At 43.1% G+C, this 22,209-nt stretch overlaps 1 protein-coding gene across 2 annotated transcripts in view; it reads right to left on the minus strand.

The window, feature by feature from the left end:
• Positions 1-21,492, minus strand: part of wnt5b (wingless-type MMTV integration site family, member 5b) — an 82,870-nt gene extending 61,378 nt beyond the window's left edge. The window contains exon 1 of one of the 2 annotated variants that reach the window (XM_007898507.2): positions 21,438-21,492. Coding sequence is in view for 1 of the 2 variants with exons in the window: in XM_007898506.2 (XP_007896697.1) it covers positions 12,542-12,547 (6 nt within the window). In the remaining variant the exon portion in view is untranslated. Of the gene's footprint in view, positions 1-12,541; positions 12,905-21,437 lie in introns of those variants that run through there. The other variant, XM_007898506.2, reaches the window with a different exon arrangement.
• Between the last annotated feature and the right edge of the window lie 717 nt (positions 21,493-22,209).

Raw genomic sequence — 22,209 nt, forward strand, 5'->3', positions numbered from 1 at the left:
GGCGTGCTCGTAAATCAAGAAATATTCAATCATGAACATTTATTTTGTTGGCCAACCAAAACATTTTGGCCACCACCGCAATAGAAAATAAATGATATAGACGTCTCTTTAGTTCCTTTCACAAGCATAAAGGTTTACATCAAAGATTTTCAATGCTTTGTTTTAAAACTCAGCCTGCGTCTTCACAATGGCTAAATATAAATTTATTTTCCTTTCCAATGCATATTCTTAAGGAAATAAGAGAGAGAGAGAGAAAACTTAATGAGTACCTACAAGTGATTACCAGGTAGTCAACTCATCAAAATCAATTCAAATGACATTATAAACTGCAAGAGCAAATATTGAGCAATTTATTACCACCATAGACATTAAGTTAGATTGTTGCCTTGGAGTTAAGATGATTGTGATGTTTCTGTGGTGGTTTCATTTCACTTTTGCAGACAGAGGGGTCATTGGCAATCACTAATGGCATTGATGGTCCGTGATGTTTATGTGTAATGATGTTGACTCAGAAGGACCAATAATTGTCATTACAGTTAGTTGCAACATTCTGACATCTTGCTCTATAAACAATGTTCTGATAGTGAGTGGTTACTTCTTTAAAATAGCTCAGTGTATGTGTAACGTGACACTGAGCCATGCAAACCTGGAAGGTCCAAGGTTTGTTCCCTGATTTGTGCTGAGCCCTTCCCACTTCATCCCTGGTTGAAGTTCATCACTGAGCCATCAGGGGCACTACAAAAAATTCTATTCAAAAGAGCTCTATTGCAATTGGCAACCTATTACACAGAGATTCTTTGTATAAAAGGGGTTTTAATTGATAAAAATCCATCTTTAAAAACCATCACATTGCCAATTGCTTTTGTCTTTTTTCCATTTCATAATAAACGTCCTAGCATTTGATATAACCCTTTTCATGTTGGGAGGAGGTTTCAAAATGCTTCACAGGATATACTGTAAAGTGTACGTACTGGTTGTGTATTTTGTAGGTGAACCCAGCAGCCAATTTTCACATAGCAATGCCTCAACAACCATGAAGTGAATGATCAATTTTATCTGGTGGATTGTTGGCCAGCACATAGGGTGAAACTCCATTCTCCTTTCGAATAATACGAGGGGAGCTTTAATGTCAAACTGAACAGGACCTCGCTTTAACATCTCCATTATATAATAATAATAATCCTTGCATTTGATATAGCGCTTTTCACGTCGGGAGGACGTCCCAAAGCGCTTCACAGAACACACTGTAAAGTGAATTGACTGTATATTTGTGGGCGAACGCGGCAGCCAATTGCGCACAGCAATGTCCCACAAACAGTCGTAGATTGAAAATGACCAATTTATTATTGTTTTTGGTTTTGGAGGATTATTATTAAGCTCTGTGTGGAGTAAGGAAACTTGCCCAAGGTTTCGCCCTCTGACTGGAATTGAACTCAGGTCTCTCACTTGCAAAGCGAGTGCTCTAACCACTGAGCTACAGGACTCCACAAGGACTCCATTGAAGGACAGTGACGCAGATGTTGCAGTACTCCCACAGCACTGTATTGGGGTGTCAGCCTTGACTAAGTTCTGATATGGGGCTTGAAACCAAAACCCTCTGACTCAGAGGCGAGGGTGTGACAAAGTGAGCCAGGCTGACACCTTTCCCTTCTGATTGCAATGTTTTTTTTTCTGGGGTACGATTCCATTGGTACTGGGAACACTGCCCAGACAAGTGACTCTTGTTTATCTTTGGGCTATTATTTATATATTAACCGAGTCAATGATTATTGATGAGTAATCGGACCATAGAGAGGAATAAAACAAAACCTAATTCTGTCCTCACCCAATGGAAATAATGGAAATATTACAATTGGCTTTGTAACCATTCATTCTGGCCAACAATCCCCTAAATAAAATTGGCCCATCACTTTATGGCTGTTTGTGGGATATTGTTAGTGCTCAAATTGGCCACAATATCTGCCTACAAAATACAGTCACTACACTTTACAGTAAATCCTGTGGAGTACTTAGAGATGTCTTTGTGATATGAATAATGCAAGGATTGTTTTTATCCTACAATTTAGACCACGATGTATACATGGTATGCATTTTCTAGGAGTCATTGGATAATAATAATAAAATCCATTTGATATAGTATCTTCACATCAGCAAGATGTCTCAAAGTGCTTCACAGGATACACTGTGAAGCTGCAACTCTGAGTGATGTGACTGTGTGTTTTGTGGGAGAAATTTGCAGCCAATTTGCGCTTAGCAATGTCCAACAAACAGCCATGAAGTGAATGACTAATTTTATCTGGGAGATTGTTGGACACGACACCAGAAAACTCCCTTCTCTCTTTGAATTGTGCTTCACCTGAACAGGATAGTAATGAGACATGAGTTGATTTCCCTTTTCCACACGACCAATTATAATATTGTCATTGCTACATCAACCGACATCAAACAAGTATCATTGCTTCATTGCCAGACTGCTCTGTTGATCATGGTTCTTCAATTGTGCTTTGTAAGCTGGAATGCTATCCTCTTATGAAAGCTTTCAGATGGCAAATGAACAGCTTGCAACAGAGCCAGGACAAATGAATTTCAGTTATTGGCATTTCTGAAATATTTCATTTGATGTCTTTGCCTTTGGTATGTTGCCTGAAATTGTTTTCCCTTTCTCCAAAAAGAACAAGTGTGCTGTGCTGGAAATTAGGCTCTCTTGTCTTTGTTCCAGTTCAAGTGGTCAATTCTATTGAAACACATATTTAACTTTTATTTTAAAAAATATGAAGCAACTTGAGTTCTGAATGTGTTTTGCAGCTTTGAAAATACTCCCATGTTTTCCATGATACTCGATAACAGCTGCAGAGATGATTTTCTGTAGATTTGCCTTGTTGAAGTATAATTACAGAAAGGTTGGGAGTAAAAATAAGGCTGTTGTCTAAGGTATTGAGCCAGGATATGTAATACAGTAAGAGACTGTAATTTTACTGTTAATGATTAATCCTAAGAAGGCAGCCAAAAACATGCCTCTGGCAACCAACTCTTTCTTGCCTGCTCTGGACCCCTCTCCCCCATACACACACACCTTTCAAACTGCAAATCAAACTGGAGTATTGAGATGTTATCAATCCTAAACCATTTATATCTGGTGAAATTTGCAGTAAGGCTTGAGGACAGTAAGAGGCAGCTGTTGTGCTTTTCACTCACTGATTTTGCTTTCACTTCTGCCACCAGTTCCAGTAAAGAATTCAGAAGTATTATCAAGAGACATAATAAGGAGCTATATCGAATGCAAGGATTATTTTCTTATTATTAAATGCTTCCAATGTTTGGAAAATTTCAGAAAGCAGGAAGCGTTTCCACAAAATACAGTCAATTCACTTTACAGTATATTCTGTGAAAGGCTTTGAGACATCTCAATGACATGATAAGGCACGATATCAATTGCAAGGATGATGATGATTACTATTATTACACAGGCTCAACTCCCAATTTGACTTGAATATAATATAGAGAAACCCCCAAAAGGTTGATTCACATTATACTTTTTTTAAAAAAAGTGTTCAACAGATGAATTCCGTAGGTCTCTCTCTCTATTCTGTTTGTGTTCTTCCTTTCACCTTCTCACAACCATAAAACTCATATTTTTCACAACACTGAATTGCAACATTTTCAGTTAGAAACGGGCGCAGCTGCGGAGGCTCCATTGGGGTAAAGGTCTCCGTGAAGCTGCCAACGCCCGAATCCTTCCGAGACATTCCCCATCAGCTTTTTAGTCACCCACGTGCATATGCGTAAACGGGGCAAGTAGCCCACTGCTCACAATGAGTGAAGATGTGCAAGTTTATAGTTTGGATTTTCCTTAATGGTGAGAATTGTGGCAAGTCAAGAATCTCAAGAGGAACTGGGGTGGCTGGACACATGTTGTGGGACAGCAGCAGAGCCAAACTTGTTGCTCCAGGTAAAATGGCGTTTAAACCTAGTGGGGATTTTATCGTCTTAAGGTGAACAGACTTGTCACCATCAGGCATCACTGGACAGGTTCAGCTAAGGTTCGCTTTCAGTAGCAATGTCTTGAACAGTTTACTTCAAATTGTTGAACTGACATTTGCAAAATGCATTAGGGTCCCCTCTCCCCAGCTAGGCATCAAACTGGGCCATGTGGAGTGCTCCCAGGTGCTATCCCGCAGGAAGATGCCAGCTCAATGCTGTAAACGTTGTTGCATTTTCCAAAAGGTTAACTGGATACTTGTATACGAATAATAGCTAAATCTACTTTTCCACTTTTTGTCTCAATTCCAGAGCACGAGTGTTCTATCCACTTGCACGACAGACTCCTAAAGGCCTGGACGAGCATTACATTTTTGCAGTTTAAACAAGACAAGACAGAAATCCTCCTCCTCGGCTCCAGCCAATGTCTCCTCAATTCCAGCTCTAACTTCCTCAAACTCACTGAACAATCTTTGTTTGATCCTCAGTTTTCTTCCTTCCTCACATTTGATCCCTGACCAAGCTTGCCTTTCTTCACCTCTGCCACATTACCCACCTCTGCCCCCACCTCACACCAAATGCGCCGATTTATCCACGATTTGATACCGCTGTCTTGACTTTTCTGAATTTCAACTTGGCTCAGTTGGTAGCACTCTCACCTCTGAGTCAGAAGATTGTGTATTCAAACCTCATTCGGGACTCAGAACTCGCATTGTTCAACGGACATTGCTGTGTACACAATCACTACACTTTACAGTGAATCCTGTGAAGTGCTTTGAGGCATCCTCCTGACACGAAAGGCACAATATCAAATGCAAGGATTTTATTAAAACTGGATTGCTGAATTGGGAATGAATAGGAGAAAAAGGAATTGCCAACCAGGCTTGAAGTCACATTTTTGTTTCTGGTTCACCTTAATTTTGGAATTTACCATTTAGAATAGATTGTTTTTTTTGGATTTGAATCACTGATATTGAGTCCACCCTTTAGATTAATCGTTTATCTGACATATAATGCAGATTGCATTTTTTCATTTTAGAAATCTTTAAATTTTTTTCATAAAATTGGCAATAGTCATTTCAACTGTGTCACGATTTACTTCTTTGTTGTAACTCATTGAAAATCTGTTTTTGGTGTGTTCTACAACCATGTGATAAACAAAGTAGCCCCTGGTAAAATGTTGAGTTCAGAAATCCTGTGGATTAAATGAAGATATGGAGTGTTCAGCTCCCAGGCATGTCTGGAGAATAAGTGAGATTATTCAAGGTGACTTTGTTCAAATGTAATCTAATTCAAAGACAATGCAATGGCACATAGCCATTAAAACAAGTTCTCCATATTCACCCTCTATTAATAAACCAGAACATTTACAATCTGCCAGGTCATTGCTTGCCCTCCTATTCAAAAAATCTGGTTCTGCAAGATAAATTTTGAGATGTATTCAGGTAAACGTTTCCTTAAATATGAGGCAAACAGCCTCAATGCAATTTAAAATGGTTCCTATAACTCAAGCACAACATTATATTAGTACATTTACCAACCTCAATTTAGTGTGGCCAATTTACTAAGACTATTGGTATGCAACAGAGGACTTTTAAAAATTGCCTTTTTAAGAATGATATGGAACAGTGACTATCACAATGTGAATTTAACTTTGCAAGTCAGAATAAAGGCATATTAATAATGGAAACTTTCAGCACCTTAGTAATTGAAGACAGAGGCAGGTGTGGAGGTCACAAAATCTATCAAGATGTTTCCCAATCTACTGTATTAGTGTAGTTAATTGATGGCCTCTTGTAGTCTGAGAAAGTATGTTTTGTTTGCTAGACAAATAATAATAATCCTTGCATTTGATACAGTGCCTTATCAAGTCGTTAAGATGTCTCAAACTGCTTCACAGAATATATTGTAAAGTGAATTTTGTGGGCGAAACACAGCAACCAATTGTGCACAGCGGCGTCCCACAAACAATCGTGGATTAAGTGACCATTCTTTTTAGGGATTATTACCCCAGAAAGAGATCCGCCAATTGACTAACAACTGGTTCCTACTTACTGTTAGGTAAACAGAGGCATGTGTTGGGCCCTGGGAATCAAACCTAGATCCTCTCGCTTATGAGGTGAGTGCGCTAACCACTATAGTACTGGACTCCAATGATGACTAGGTTGCATAGACAAGGAAACCAATAATTTTATTTTTAAATGTTTTTGGTCAGCCGGGTGTTGGACCTACGCTGAGGAGCATCCAACCCAAAGAGGGTTCCGAATACTTCGGCTATGTACACATAAAACTTCCATGCATCTGGAATGGAATGATGCACACTCTCTCCCTGGAGGGATACATCCTGCTTAACTAATTCTGGAGAATATTAGGTACAAGTTGGCGAGAGCCCATAGTGTGCATGAGGTCCTGCTGAACTTTAACCAGCTAAAGCCGAATTCTTTGCTATTGACCGAAATGTATGGCAAGTTTCTCATTGCTTGTCCAGCCCTAAAGACTTTGGCTTGCAGGGTCAAAAGCAGCTGAGTGGGAAGAATTGCTGCCCAAGTGTTGTCTATAAAGTTGAACCGTCATCAGCAGTGCCTTGGATTACTGCAACTTTGCCTGGCTCAGGAACTGAACAACTGAGACTACCAGAGGATCGATTCGATTCAAGATTATTGGTAAGCACGTAACCTTGAAGTCAATTCAGCTCCAAGAACACTCTGCTTACCCTCCACCCTTGGAGGATTGTCACTAGTTGATCATTTGGTCAATTAAAAAAAAATAGCCCTTTGATAAAACATCCACACAGGAGAAAAAGAGAAAAGCTGTATACAAAAAAAGATTGTAGGTTAAAGTCCCAGATTGGGACTTTGAGGTGACACTCCAATGGATGAGATGTTAAATCTGTTCAAATTCCTGAAACAATCCCATGATACCCTTTGAAAGGAGAAATGGATTTCCCCGAATGTCCTTGTCAGCAATCATTCAGATACAATCATTTATTCATTTTACAGATGTATGTGGGGACTTGATACATGCAAATTTGCAGTGGCATATGCTTAAAATACAGACCCTACTCTTGACATCAGTTATCTATTAAGTTCTTTGAAGTGTATCACTGTTTTATATGCTATATTAGATTCAAGGATGATTACTCTGTCAAGTAAAAAAAATGGACTGTTGGCAAAACTGCACAAAAGGCAGTTGGGAGGCAATGCAATTTAAAAAGAATTTTCACCAAATAAAACATTGGACAATATTTGCCCCAAACTATTTTAGACCTCAACTAGAGTCTTTCCTGTACATGTGTGCAAAGACAGATCTGAAAATACACCAGACAGATATATGCAGTAAAAGGTGTCCAGAAATACGGTTGCATAAGATTTGTAACAATTGCATTTTATAGTGCCCTTCATGCACTTGGAGCACTTAAAGATTGCAGCATCGAGTCATGTCAATTATCAGCACACAAAGAACTACATGTTTGATTCTGGGAAGAACAATGGTGCAGTCCAATGATTGTTTCAAGCCTTTCCCTTGCAACTAATTGTGACTTGTATGGATCATAGTAGGTATCCAACATTCAGGACTTAAAATTAATGCTGCATTCAAGTGCTGAATTGCACAGTTTGCTTACTTTCATCTGTAAAGTATGTCTGTGGAGCATGTGCTGTATAGATGTTAGATTATGGAGAATTTAAATTAGTTGCAAATTATCTTATGTTGAAATATCAATTAATGAAACTAATCTTGCTATATTTTCTGCACTATAAAATCATACTTTATCATTGGTATGTTTTTGCTACTAAAACAGTCATCTTCCAATGAAACTAAATAGACAATAATGCAGCCCTACTCTATCCTGTTTGGAATTTATTTTGCTTTTTATAAAATACAGTAATCTTTAATTTCCAATTATGCTTTGCTCTATTTTTTCAGTGCCAAGATTATACAGGTAATACTGTATGTAGTTTATTTAGCTGACAGCATAAAGAGTTTACAATCTAAACAGTGAAAAACAACTGCCAAAACATTTTTTTAAAATTACATTATATATAAAAACAATGCTTTATAATTTAACAACTTCCTATTTTCAGATTTGAGTGTTAGAAGTATTATGTTTGGTACAATTCTACACATCAAAAAAAACTTCTCTATATCTATTCATACCAAAAATTATATCAATTACAGAAAGTCAGTAGTTTAAATGAGTAGAATAATTTGATGCAGTTGTCTTTACAGGTAAAGATAAAATCCAACATTGATTAAATTCAACAAAAACTAATGGTTGTCAATTTGAATAGCTCCTTAATCAGTACGGTATAATGTAAAGAGGAAAACCTAATGTAATATAATAATAATCCTTGCATTTGATATAGCACCTTATTACGTTCTTGAGACATCTCAAAGCGCTCCACAGAATATATTTCAAAGTGAATTGACTGTGTATCTCGTGGGCGAAACACAGCAGCCAATTGCACACAGCAATGTCCCACAAACAGTTGGGGATCGAGTTTTTTTAAAAAAAGAGGTTTTTAGCCCCAGAAAGAGTTCTGCCAATCGACTAACAACCAGGTTCCTGCTTACCTCTGGGTAAACAGAGGCAAGTGGAATAAGGGAACTTGCCTGAGGTTTCTCCTGCATGAGAATGAAACCCAGGACTTCTCGCTTGAGAGGTGAGCACTAACCACTAGTGTACAGGACTCCAGTTAATAATGGATGTGAGACTCCACCAGTCAGTAGCTTGACAGTGACACTTCTGAAAATCCAGAGGTGTTGAAAACCAGGTACAGCCTAGCAAACACTTCTCTTCCCTACAACCCAAAACACAGTTAGATATCTGGACATGAAAGACGCTACGTAAATCTAGATTCTATTGCATAGTTGATTTTTACAATGATTATACACCCAATTTGGGTCTCTAGAAAATGAACAGTATTGTGTTGAAATACTTAAATCACTAATGGTTTCTTACCATCTGAATGCAGACTACTACAGGCATTCAAAGCTAAATTTATGATTTATAAAGTAAATGATATCCGTCTTGTATCGAAGGAAATGGAAAGCATGATATTTGGAAATTCTATCGGTCCGGATCGTGGTGTTTCAGGGTTGTACAGCATCTGTGTTTCTACACAGGAATTGTGTGACTGAATCAGGAATACTGTACTGGGTAATGGGATGGAATGGTACGTTAGCGCTGTGTTATGGCTGTGTTATGGGTGCGATGGTTCAGTGGGAGAATGTGATTGGACCACAATGTACTGGGAGTGGGTCGTCCATTGAGACTGTTGCGATTGGGTCGATACTTTACTGTAATGGGAGCAGGTGGGACTGGGACTGCAGGAGGGAATCAGCTGTGGATCAGGATGAGTGGAACATATATGGTGATTTTTCCGTTTGCATACACTGAGCGGATATCAGGACACCATCCACTTTGTTGTGTTGGGTTCCCCCCCACCCCCCCCCCCCCCCAGCCCCCACCACCCCTCCACCCCCCCCCCCCAGCCCCCACCACCCCACCACCCCCCCCCCCACCACACCCCAGCCCAAGTTTACAGCCTGAATCTTGCACTACATTTGCAAACACTCCGTTTGAATGATCGCCAGTGATCGCTTGGCCTCTTCTTGCGCACGTCCCCATCGCACAAAGTCTTAAAAACTATTGCCGGACACGGCGCAGAAACGGGGAATTCGTGTTTTCTTTTTTTTAGATATATATATATATATTTTAAAAATTGCATTCGTCCCCGCTGATGGGTTGCAATAACAAAATTCTGCCAGCGAGAGGCAACATTCACTACATGTTCGCTGCGCGACCGGGTATCTTGGAATCCGATCACGAGAACTCGGAAAGAGTTGTCGTGCGGATGAACGAACTCGGTGTTGCCTCCGAAGCTGAAGTGGAGTTGCGGGGACGCTGCTCTCCCCCTTCTCTCCTGTCTCAACCGGATGGTGTTCAAACCTTCCATCGATCCAACAGAGAAGGACTTGCAACCAGTTTCGCTCTCACTGCGAACCAATCGGACATCCCTGGAAACCCTCTCCATTCGATGAGCGGTGCAGTTTCACTCGAAACGCCACAAAATGTCCTCGGTGGCAACCAAGGCTGGAAACCAAGGGGTTCCGACCCCTTTTATAACAGAGATAACAGAGATATAACAGATCTCTTGTAACAGAGATTGTGCGTTTGCAACGTCTCGGGGCGAGTTGGTGCGTTAACGAAACTTAACTCCACATCAACTGTTTCCCCAAACCTGGTGACCACTCAACCGCCCATATGTTCTGTGGTTTGTGGAACCGCTCCTCCCGGACTCACGGTTACAAGTAGATTCGGAGTGGATTCCCTCTCAATGAAACTGCGCAAAGTCTTAAAACTATTGCAACCGTTGAACGTAAAAAAATATATAAACCAAACAAAAGCGATCCACAACCAGTGCGACCAGGACCCGACCCGACGTGCAAAAGTGTCCCCAAAGGGGAGAAAAGAGATGAGCAAACACGTGCACCCGGACACTGCGCTCTCGGTTTCCAAACTTTTCCAGGGCAGCTTTTCTCGGCGTGAAGCGGGACATCGTGCAACACAGCCACAGGGGCTTTGGTGAACAAACTTCGACATTTGCTTCTGCAATGACTGACTTGGTCTGACCCCCACCTCCCCCCCTCCCCGCTTCTCCCAACCCCAAGTGAAATGCACGGCTATAAGTCGTAAACGCGTGGCGCACAAATCACTGCAAGAACACGTTTAAACTGTTGTGACGACCACCGCCACTGTAGGACACAGCAAAGACCAGTCAAATGCTCAGTGCGGTGCAGATCCCGATTAGCTCTCGGTCTGTAATGCTCAGTGGTTGTGCAAACACGGTCCCAACTCTTAAGCTTTTCACTATGTTAACGGACGCTTTGCAATTGGGCGTTTAATAAGCACTAATGTGACTTTTGTTCTCCCAGAGCTGCCCCAGGCCATCCCTCCGCTTTCCAAGTAAATAATCCCCGGCGTTGGCCGTTTTCACGTGTCCCGCGACCCCTCCATTGTGGCACTGCCATCTCCGTGACGAGCTCTGCGATGGGGTTTCCTTTAAATCGCTACACAAAGCATTTTAATCAGCTGCAAAATGTGCTGGAGGGAGGCACTGGTTTGGTTCGGACTCATTACAAAGGGTCCCCCCCCCCAGAGAACCCGGGCTTCATCAGAGAGAAAGGGAGAAGGTTGGGGGGGGGGGGGGGGGGAGAGTCAATAGCCTCAGTCACAACCAATACTGCAAACATAGGACCGCACCGTTTCATCGGTCGTTATACTGTGATACGACAGGGTCAGAAAGGCATTGCCTGTCAGTCTGCACCCATTGCTATTTTCCTTCAACATGTTGTATTTAATTTTCTAATTCCTTTTGCAATCAATGGAACAACAGCCGAGAGGTCAAAGCCATCCCTGGGACCCCCACCCCCCCACCCCCCGCCTGCCACATCACAGCTGTAACACACATGTGTGTCAATCTCCGTTTTCAAGAAGGAAAAACTACCGAGTCTCACAGTTGAAGCAGATCCCTCGATTACAATAATTGCTTTCACGAACTGTAGTTTATTATTTATTGGGGGGGGGGGGGAGTCCTTTTAGAATGTGGATTTAAACCGCCCCACAAGCTCCCACCCCCCCCACACACACACACAAATTAGTTGTGTTGTAAAGTCGATTCAGATTCGGTTTCGTCGATAATTAGTTTAAAACTAGAAAATTCGATCGAAAAAAAAATTGCCCAATATCACAACGTGCAGTTTGGAGAAAAGTGGGACGTAGAACATCTAAAATTTGATTAAAAAGGCGCCCACGTGTGTGGGAAAGGTACATTTTCCAACTGGAACTCAAAGGATCAAGAAGAAAACGTGAATGTATCTTTTTCAGATTTAGAAAAGGGACCCCCAACACCCGTGTTGTTCCTGAAAATGTTTGAATGGAATGGTTTGACTACAGCTGACTGGTTGGTTTCCTAAGATTATTGTGCCTTTGATTAATGAGCAGGACTTTAGGAACTTTAAATGGGATATCTCAATTGCATTTTACTGATGAACTCCATTAAATGTATGTATTTTGTGTGGGAGGAGGGGAAAGACCTCGGTTCCAGATTTCTTCAGATTACTTTCATTCTGGAGTACTTTTCCTAAGTCGACTCCCGAGTTAGGAAAAGCAAATTTCAAACCCCCCAAAAATATAACCAAAGCGAATAGCTGGGAAGCTGAAAGCAAACTGACGACAATACATTCGTGGAAAAGAAGGGGGAGAAACAATACCCGAAGGTTGGGATAGAGATACAGATACTGTCAGTGACAAAACTACCTTATCAATGTTCTGTTTCAGTGCAAACAGACACTCCAAACAGACTGAAGCAAACACTGCTGCAGCAGAACAATACTGTAGCCACACTTTACCACACTCGTCAGGTCAAACAGTTCGAGGCAAGTTTTCAACGCCAACTAAACATGTCACATTCGCCCACAAGAGATCATTAGGCATTTTTTCATCTCTCAAACAAACCAATAAAGCGAGCTTATAAAGTAGAAGGGGGATGTAAACACTCACCTGCATTTCAGGGTCAGGCGGATCAATGGTAAATATCCAAGCTCTCGGGGTTAATTAGAGTTATCCTATTGGGGAGCAGTATTCTGTTATAGTGAAACTCTCGGGATGATGAAGCCGAGAGTCACCATGAAGCAGTTGGCTCTCAGGATTGCAGGGCAGTCAGGGGAGTGGATCTGGCCTGTGTGAGCATGTTGCACCTGTTATTGAAACTCTTACAGGTTTTGATCCATAACTGCACACCGACACACCAGCAAACAGCGATCCGCTGCTCCAGTCCGCTTCCAATCCTTTAACTCCTTACGTCGTCCCCACTTCCCTTCGCGCACACACACACCGCACACACACACACACCACACACCGCACACACACACCACACACCGCACACACACACACACACCGCACACTTTCTCTCACTAATTGTTATTTTTCTGTGACTGTCCGTTGGGTACGTTTCTCCGCCTCCGTCCTTGTGTCTTCCACTTTCCACTCGTCGGGAGTTGTTGGGTCTTTCAAACTTTCTTTTGTTCTGTTGTTGTTGCTGCTGTTGTTGTGGTTGTTGTTAAAATGAATATTGTATCTTCCCTCCGGGCGCGTGCGGCTACTTTTAAGCTTCGTGGAGGAGCGAACTCTTGTTTGGGTTCCCTGGAGTTGGGCATCAATCAATCCATTTGTTTTGCAAACCCCAAAACGCCAGGTTTTTATGGCTCAGATCCCGCCGGGGGTCGGTGGTCAGTTACACCGTTCAGCCATTGCACGAACCGACTGTCACATGAAAACGTTTGAAACGTGAACACACACACACACACACACACGCGTGAGCAACAAATCGCAGAGACACACACAGAGAGAGAGAGTGAGAGAGAGAGAGAGAGAGCGCACACTCAGCAGTGACTCCCCTCTCCTTGACTTTGTTGTAAAAAAAAGAGAAAAAAAAATATCCTCCCGATCGAGCAAAACCGATTCAGTCCGCAGTTTGGAGAGGTTCCGGGATCTGCGATCAGTCGGGTCTCTCTCTGTGGTTTGGTTTTCCCAGTTTTCAGTAACGAGTTATTTTTGGTCCACACACAACACACACACACACAACACACATGCAACACACATGCAACACACACACAACACACACACGCAACACACATGCAACAGCTTCAGTTTTGGCAAAAGTAACCCACTGGGGATGGAACGCTTCACTCCTGTTAAAATCCACAAAACTTTTCACCAACTTTTTTTCCCCCTTCTCTCTCTCTCTCTCTCTCTGTGTGTGTTTGTTGCCCTGATTCCCGGGCTGTGGACTCTGTGTGTGTGTGTGTGGATGTGTGTGTGTGTGTGTCGCGCAGTGGGAGCTCTTTCCTGCTTCTCGTCTTCGGATCAGTGGAGAGAGAGAGAGAAAAAAAAACGCAACAGTTTCTGCTGATCTTTTGTGCAGGCGGCGGGGGGGGGGGGGGGGGTGGGGGGTGCAATCGTCTCCGCTGCCTGTTTGCCGGGGTCCCGGAGTCTGCAGGGCAGGCAGGGCAAGGAAAGGCAGGGCGGGCAGGCAGGGCAGGCGGGCAGGGCAGGAAAGGCAGGGAGCGGAGCCGCTGTGCTCAGCGCTGCTGCCGGAGCCGCACTGACACTGTTACCTGAGCCACAGACCCGCGCCTGCGCACCCGCTGTCCTGGGCTGTGCAGCACAGTGACAGGTTAACGCCTTAAAGCGAGAACGTCGCCGACCTCAAATGCACCCCCCACCCCCCCCCCCACCCCCCCCCCCCCCACCCCAACCAACACCCCCCACCCACCAACACCCCACCCCCCACCCCACCCCAACCCCCCCACCCCAACCAACCCCCCCCACCCCAACCAACACCCCCACTCCCCCCCCCACCCCAACCAACCCCCCACCCCCCCACCCCCCACCCCCCCCCACCCCAACCAACACCCCCCACCCAACCAACACCCCCCCACCCCCACCCCACCACCCCCCCCACACCCCACCCCCCCCAACCAACACCCCCCCACCCCCACCACCCCCCAACCAACCCCCCCCCCACCCCCACCCCCCCAACCAACACCCCCCCACCCCCCCCACCCCACCCACCCCCCCACCAACCACCCCCCCCACCCCACCAACACCCCCCCCACCCCCCCCACCCAACCAACACCCCCCCACCCCCACCACACCCCCACCCCAACCAACACCACCAACACCCCCCATCCCCCCCCCAACCAACACCCCACTCCCCCCCCACCCCAACCAACCCCCCCATCCCAACCAACCCAGCCCCCACCCCAACCAACCCCCCACCCCAACCAACACCCCCCACCCCAACCAACCCCCCCACTCCCCCCCACCCCAACCAACACCCCCACCCCAACCAACCCCCCACCCCCCACTCCAACCAACACCCCCCCACCAACCCCCCACCCCACCACACCCCACCCCCCCACCCAACCAACCCCACCAACCCCCCCACCCCACCACACCCCACCCCCCCACCCCAACCAACACCCCCCCACCCCAACCACACCCCCCCACCCCAACCAACCCCACCCCCCCACCCCCACCCCCCCCACCCCAACCAACCCCACCAACCCCCCCCCACCCCCCACCCACCCCCACCACCCCCACCACCCCCACCCCACCCCCCACCCCAACCACACCCCACCACCAACCCCACCACCACCACCCCCCACCCCACCACCAACCACCCCCACCCCCACCCCCACCCCACCCCCACCACCAACCACCCCACCACCAACCACCCCCACCACCCCACCACCAACCACCCCCACCACCAACCACCCCCACCACCAACCACACCCCACCCCCACCACCAACCATACCCGACCCCACCCCCAACCACCCCCACCACCAACCCCGACACCCCCACCCCCACCCACCCCCCACCCCCACCACACCCCCCCACCACCCACATCCATGCACAACCCGGCAAATCCGACTGTAAACCCCGAGTCAGGTCATGCAACCGTATGAATTGCACTTCAAAGATAAAATGTGTTCCTTCTCGAGAAGCCACACAGATGAACACAACTGACACGTTAGGGAACGATTGCCCTTCCAGAGATTCTGTGCAGTCGCCTATATTCCTCCACCGTAATAGATAGAACAATATATATATTTTTAAAAAATAAAGCAAATCTAATAACATTTGATGTTAAGGCGTTATAATGTTCAGAATCCCTCCCCCACGTTCAACCAACACCAAACGACTAATTTGCTGGTTGCAGAATCTCCAGGTTGTAGTAACTATACGTAAACGCCCTTCACTTAAGGAAAGTGTTTACAATTTGTGGTTTGTGTCAACAACAAGAGTTGCAAAACCTGCAACTTGGGACACTTATGTGTAACGCCCTTCATTGTGCAATATGTGTTCTTAATTATGTCATTAAATTAGCTAAGATTATTAATTACACAAACGTTTGCATTTACCCCTGGTGACCCGACATGTAGGCACCCACACAAAAAAAATGGACTGTATGTTATGGTCCTTCTCTAATCTTCTTATTCTCAGTTATCTTCTGCTCCAGATTCGCAGCCTGGCGTTGGGTCTGATTTTAAGTTCCTTTGGCTCAGTCCTACTTGACCTCTTCCGACAACTTGGGTTTACTCCAGTTAAAACTTCACCTTTGAGATTGTTGGCAGAATTGTGTGACATTTTAATCCCACAGTTTGCTTTTCGAACGGGAATGAACACCAGTGAGTTCCTATCAGGATAAAACCGCATTTCCCTTCATTAATACTCACAGCAATGTCACTTAATTAGCGGTGAAATATCTGGTTTCAATGAGCAATTCGACTTTCCTAAACCTCCATGTATCATTTTAATATCCACGTATCCACGAGACTTTTCACTACGATAATAATTCCGTTTATTTTTAGTAGTTAAATTAGTATTTCACAGCAAAGCGATATGTCTTAAATTAAAGTCAACAGATGGAAACGGGCTCCAATCCATGTGATCTCAAAGGAATATTTTGAAAAGGCACCCAAGCGGGTATTAAATGTTGTATATAACCCAATAAATACATGGGTATACCTTGGCATGTGTGTGCATACGAAAGGAACACATCTGCAGTATGTCACACATTCCCACAGATGTATTCACACACTTACGAGTACACAAACATAATACTAGTCCTTACATTTGATATAGCGTCTTATCACGCCTTTGAGACATCTCAACAGGCTTCACAGAATATATTGTAAAGTGGATTGACTGCGTATTTTGTGGGGGAATATACTTGCACATAATTGGCAACATACAAAGACACGGATTCACAAAGTAATGATGGAAACATGTAGACATGGCTGTAAGTAAATTCTTTTATGTAACAATTGATAGAAGTTCTTCGCATTAAAACAATATACATGGCTCACCCATACGGAGTGGGGAAGGTTAAAGATGTACTTAGAAAGACAGAAATAGGGCAAACTATTGACCAGCACAACACCTTTATTCCACTATTTGCTCAATGTTTATAGGTGTGTGATTAGCTAACACTGAGGATTGGCCTTACAATTGCTTTGTTTCTTCTGGATACGTATAAAAACTACACCCTTTCGGGAAAGAAACAAATGGTGGACAAGTGGGTTCTTTGAAAAATCGTTATTTTAGTGTAAAACTTGTATTGTGTCCTCTGTAGTAAAGCTGGAAGAGAGGATATCCTGCAGTCTTTATTGATGGTAACGACAAGGAAGAAACACGTTCAGCAAGTTAACACCACTGAGATGGGATCAGGTAAAAAAAACACAAAAATGTGGTAGAAAAAACTACAAAATTAATTTCACCAAAGTTAATGAACTGCACCTCCACCATTTCTCCATTCCTTATAAGTAATTATGTAACATTTAAATAATGTTCTGGGATTGGGGTTATGGGCATTGCAATCTACACGTCAAACAGTTCATGATCTATACTCTTTGTCCTTGAAGAACCTTTGGTCATTTAACTTTACAATTGTTTTCAAATTATTGCAATAACGCTCCAGGAGATGGGTTTTTTCAATCGTTCAAATTAAACTAATTGCATTTGACTGAAGTGTACTGGGGGTAAGAATCCTTTAATTTCCACTTGTTAGTGACATGAGAGCAAATCGTTCTGGGAGCAGGTAGGTAAACGATATATGTCGATCACCTCGTTATTTACAATTCATTTAACTGTAAATGAACTTCATTTGATAATAAATTATTAAATGAACTGTAAATTCAAGGTATGGATCAATGAGACTCCACTGCTGAAAATTAAAAATCGCTGCTAAACTTTTGTTGGTTACGGGATTAATTCCCATCAACCACATGTTCATTAATCTTATATGCATCAGCACAGTCACTACCTGTAGCATCGCTTCAGTCAGTCAGTCAGTGACAACCCAATCTAACGTCTGCGAGCAAGTGAACGCTTCGATATTGCTTAGTGGCTAAAATGGGCAACTACCTACTGGAACATGTTTGTTGAGCAGATCACACGACTGTCTTTCCCGACCAGTGGTTGGGAGAACTTTACCTCGTTTTAGCATTACAGCAGAAAGCTGATTTTACACCGTGATAGTAATACCCAAGGATGTTTTTAAATATATTTAGCCTTTCGCCCGGCAGTACTTTGATACAATGAATATTGTAGATTAGAGACCTTTAGCTGGGACTTGAAACACAAGGGAAATGCACACCCAACAATTGCTTTCTTCCCAGTCGCCTCTCAGAAAAGCGAGCATCCCAACACTGAGGCTAAATAAGGAAGAACTTATACTTAGCTAAAATCACTTTACCAGAACTCATAAGTGATTACCATTTCCTGTTTTTTTTTGGTGTCAAAACTAATACCATTGTCGAAACCTTAATGTGAATGTAAACCCCAAACACTGCAAATTTGCAAAATGTTTGCAGTAGTAATGCATCACCGCTAAATGCACATCGATGGATTTGGGCAGAATATCTTTCCTTAAATGTTTTTGGGCACTGAGTATTTCCGAGCATCATTATTTCCTGCATTCACACACTATGTGCACACTTGTTGAACGGGGCACCTTCTTATCGGCGAAGAACTCCGCGTTTATAACGACCACAGCCAATGGTGGTGGGGGAGAGAAATGGGTCAAAGTATTTATTTCAATCTTCAACCGTTTTTCTCAAACATAACTTTTGTGAGTTTCTTGACCTTTGATAATGTTTGAAGATCAATGGGAGGGCAGAAATCTCCCTTTAGCGTTGTCTTCAATGATATTTGAATCACTGACTTTTCCAGTTGTCATTATAGACGGCAGCATATTCAGAAATAAATACAATTTTGCCTCTCTTCATCCATCGGAGACTGTGGCTGTCCATGTCAGTCAGTGTCATCGTGACACTGGTTGACAGGGACAGACAGAGGCTCCAGTGGATACACAGAGAAGCCCCAAAATGTTAAAGTTGTTAACAACTTGAATCATTTAAATTTTGCAGCTTGTAATGATGTCAGTTTAGGGATACCAGTATCATTACACATAGCGGGAAATTCAAATAGATGTGATATATATATATATAGATGTTAATCAAGTTGTAGATAATTGCATTGGAAAACACCCACGTAGACTATTTTCCCCCTCAATGTGAACCTGTTGTGAATACATTCAGTAAATACTCTGTGTGTTTACAAAGCCATGAAGTGAATGACCAACTGTCTCTGGGGGATTGCTGATTAGGGCACCTTGAACAGGTTGTGCTCTGAGGTGCTCTGCTTCAAACAAAAAAAACGGCAGTACTTGCTAGGGATTTTAAATAAGTGTTTTGTTTGCTTATAGTAGTAGCTCTAAATGTTGCTATAGCATACAAACCTCGAAACTGGTTAATTTATCTGAGGACGGCACCTCTGACTGGGCAGCACATGCCCATCACGGCACTGGAATGTCAGCTCAGAGGACACGAGAACTATGTTGAATTTGCAGTAGTGATTGTGATATATTTTGACTTGCATATTGCTAAATAATTACAATAAACTCCTGATATATCACCACTCCAAAGGAAGAGAGTTCAGTTACTCCATAGGCACGAGTCCTCCATGGCCAATAGGGGGCACTGTGGCCAGGAGTACTGGCACTAACATACACTGCACCTGTGCAGAGCGAGTTGCTGTCAGTGTGACAGAGCAGCCCCACAACTATCAGGTTTATTTGTTAAAACTCAAGTTTAAGTACAGTATATGTTTATGTATAGGCATGTGTGTCATTAAAAAAGTTTTGTTTATTTTGCTCATTTTTAACAACTTGAATCATTTCAGACTTGAACAATCAAGCAGAACCTCACAGAAGGCAAAGTCTAAAATTTCCACTCACAGAGATCTTGTCACAACAGTCAAAACAGCTACCAGGTGGCCGGCTGAGGGCGTGGGCATCGTTTTTCTACCATACCAGCCTGTTCATCGCGACTAGGCGGAGTAGTGCAGGTAAGTTCATTCTAATGATACATCCGAAATTTCACTTACTGGGATGTATAGAATGTGACTTCATACATTAGAGGCAAATAAAAGGGGTCCCTTTCCCTTATTCACATTTCGCATGGGTATTGGCTGGGATATTGCTGGCACGATGGTACAAACCAGATTCTTGTTATCAGTAATAATCAAAAGTTCTTACATTTGACATAGTACTTATGTACTACATACATTTCGAAACTCTTCACAGGCCATTCCTGGAAAGCGTAGATCGAGAGGAATGAAATTTGGCTGTTGATTTGCCAACAAATAGTTACTGCACTTGACAGTAAACGCCAATTTGACATTATAGATACTATAATACTAATAATCCTTGGCATTTGATATTGCACCTTATCACGTTGTTGAGACGTCTCCAAGGGCTTCACAGAATATATTGTAAAGTGGATTGACTACATATTTTGTGGGCGAAACGTGGCAGCCAATTGTGCACAGCAGTGTCCCGCAAACAGTTGAGTGACCAAATTATTATTATTACTTTTTTGGAGGCATTATTACCTCTGGGAAAACAATCCGCCAATCGACTAACAACCAGGATCCTATTTACTGCTAGGTAAACAGAGGCGTGAGGAGTAAGGAATCTTGCCTAAGGTTTTGCCCTGCCCAGGAATCAAACCTGGGTCCTCTCGCTTGTGAGGCGTGTGCTCTAACCAATACGTTACAGGACTCGTGTGTATCAAATGCACAGATTATTACAAATTATTGGACAATCATAGGCAAGGCATATTCATGGTGGATTTCGGCTTTGAGACTTGTTAAAGTGTTGCAAATGTTACAAAACTCGGTGACATTCTCCTTGGAAAAATGGACCTTTCATGACACACTGTTCCCATCACGCCAGTGAGTCAATCCATTCTACAGTCTCATTCCTGGATCTACTTGTACTTATGTCATTCTCATTCTGACTCATAGCAACTCATATCTCCATAGTTATAGCCTGCGCGGAATGGCGATTTTAACAAATGTTAACAGACTTATTACGAGGATTTTGCATTTATACCCATTTCAATAATGAGGCCTTTTTGAAATTTGCATTTGAAACACTCAATTTGTGTTTCTGATTATCCACGATACACAATGCACATAACTTGATCCTTTATGGTAAAAGGTTGTCGTGTCAAACATCGTGCTTTTTCTTCTCTCCTCTATGATACCCACCTGTATCACATTACATCCCTTAATCCTCAACATACAGAGGGGAAACTGTACAACATTCAGCTCTAATTTACCACGATATAAGAATGTAAAAATAACATCCAGTCGAGTTAAGACTGCACAGTCAATCCTCAATACAGTAGATAGAGTAATTCGCCTTTCTTAAGAGCTAATGGCAGGAATAGTGGGTAGTGGTCTTTTAAAAAGTGGTAACAAACGCGAATTTCCTTTTAAATTCATTCGCAATCCGGTGTTTAATGTTTAACAGGGCTGCCTTACCTTACAGAGGAATCTGCTTTATGTTGCACACTTGTTATCTCAACTCTCACTGTCCCGAACCTCAATTGCAGGACAGAAAGACAGTCAGCATCCTCCGCGGCTCTGGCATCCTAAGGTGGCGCTGTCCTATTTAAACCAGTCATTCTAACGCAGGTAATTGCTAAAAGATTGAAGTTTTAAGTGTCTGTAACCAGAGGGAAATAACGCGTTTTGCAATAGGATCCACACCTCCTCGTGGGTTCCTCTGAAGTAAAGGCTTGTGAATGTACTTGTCCGCTCCAGTGAGAGGCAGATCAAAGTCCAACACCCACGCAGGACACATGCATTACTGTTAACACAGACTCCTCATTTTAAGACTTACTATATATTTATGAAATATGTTGATCTTTCGACTGTTGTTGATTTTAAAGCGGAGATGTGACTAAGATGGCATTGCAGATGATTATTAGACGTATTATTTTTAAAGGCGGGACACTTTTTTTTTGCAAATTTGTAGCAAAATAGTTTTAAACCACAGTTCCTGAAAACTACTTTGAAGCCCCCGAACTCTACTTATTTACCGTAAACTGGTTGACCTGTTGCTGCTGCTGCTGCTGCTGATGACGATGATGCTTTTCGGAATCAGACAGAATAATTGCTACATTTTGCTGTTATTTTAGGATTTTGTTATTTCAAGCAATTTAATTCAGTATATTGGGCGCCGCAGGGAAACCGCATCATTCCAGTAAACACACACCCAAAGCAGTTTAAGTCTTCTTCTTCTTCCTTCTCT

Source organism: Callorhinchus milii, unplaced genomic scaffold, assembly GCF_018977255.1.
Source record: "Callorhinchus milii isolate IMCB2004 unplaced genomic scaffold, IMCB_Cmil_1.0 Scaffold5, whole genome shotgun sequence".
Classification (NCBI taxonomy): domain Eukaryota; kingdom Metazoa; phylum Chordata; class Chondrichthyes; order Chimaeriformes; family Callorhinchidae; genus Callorhinchus; species Callorhinchus milii.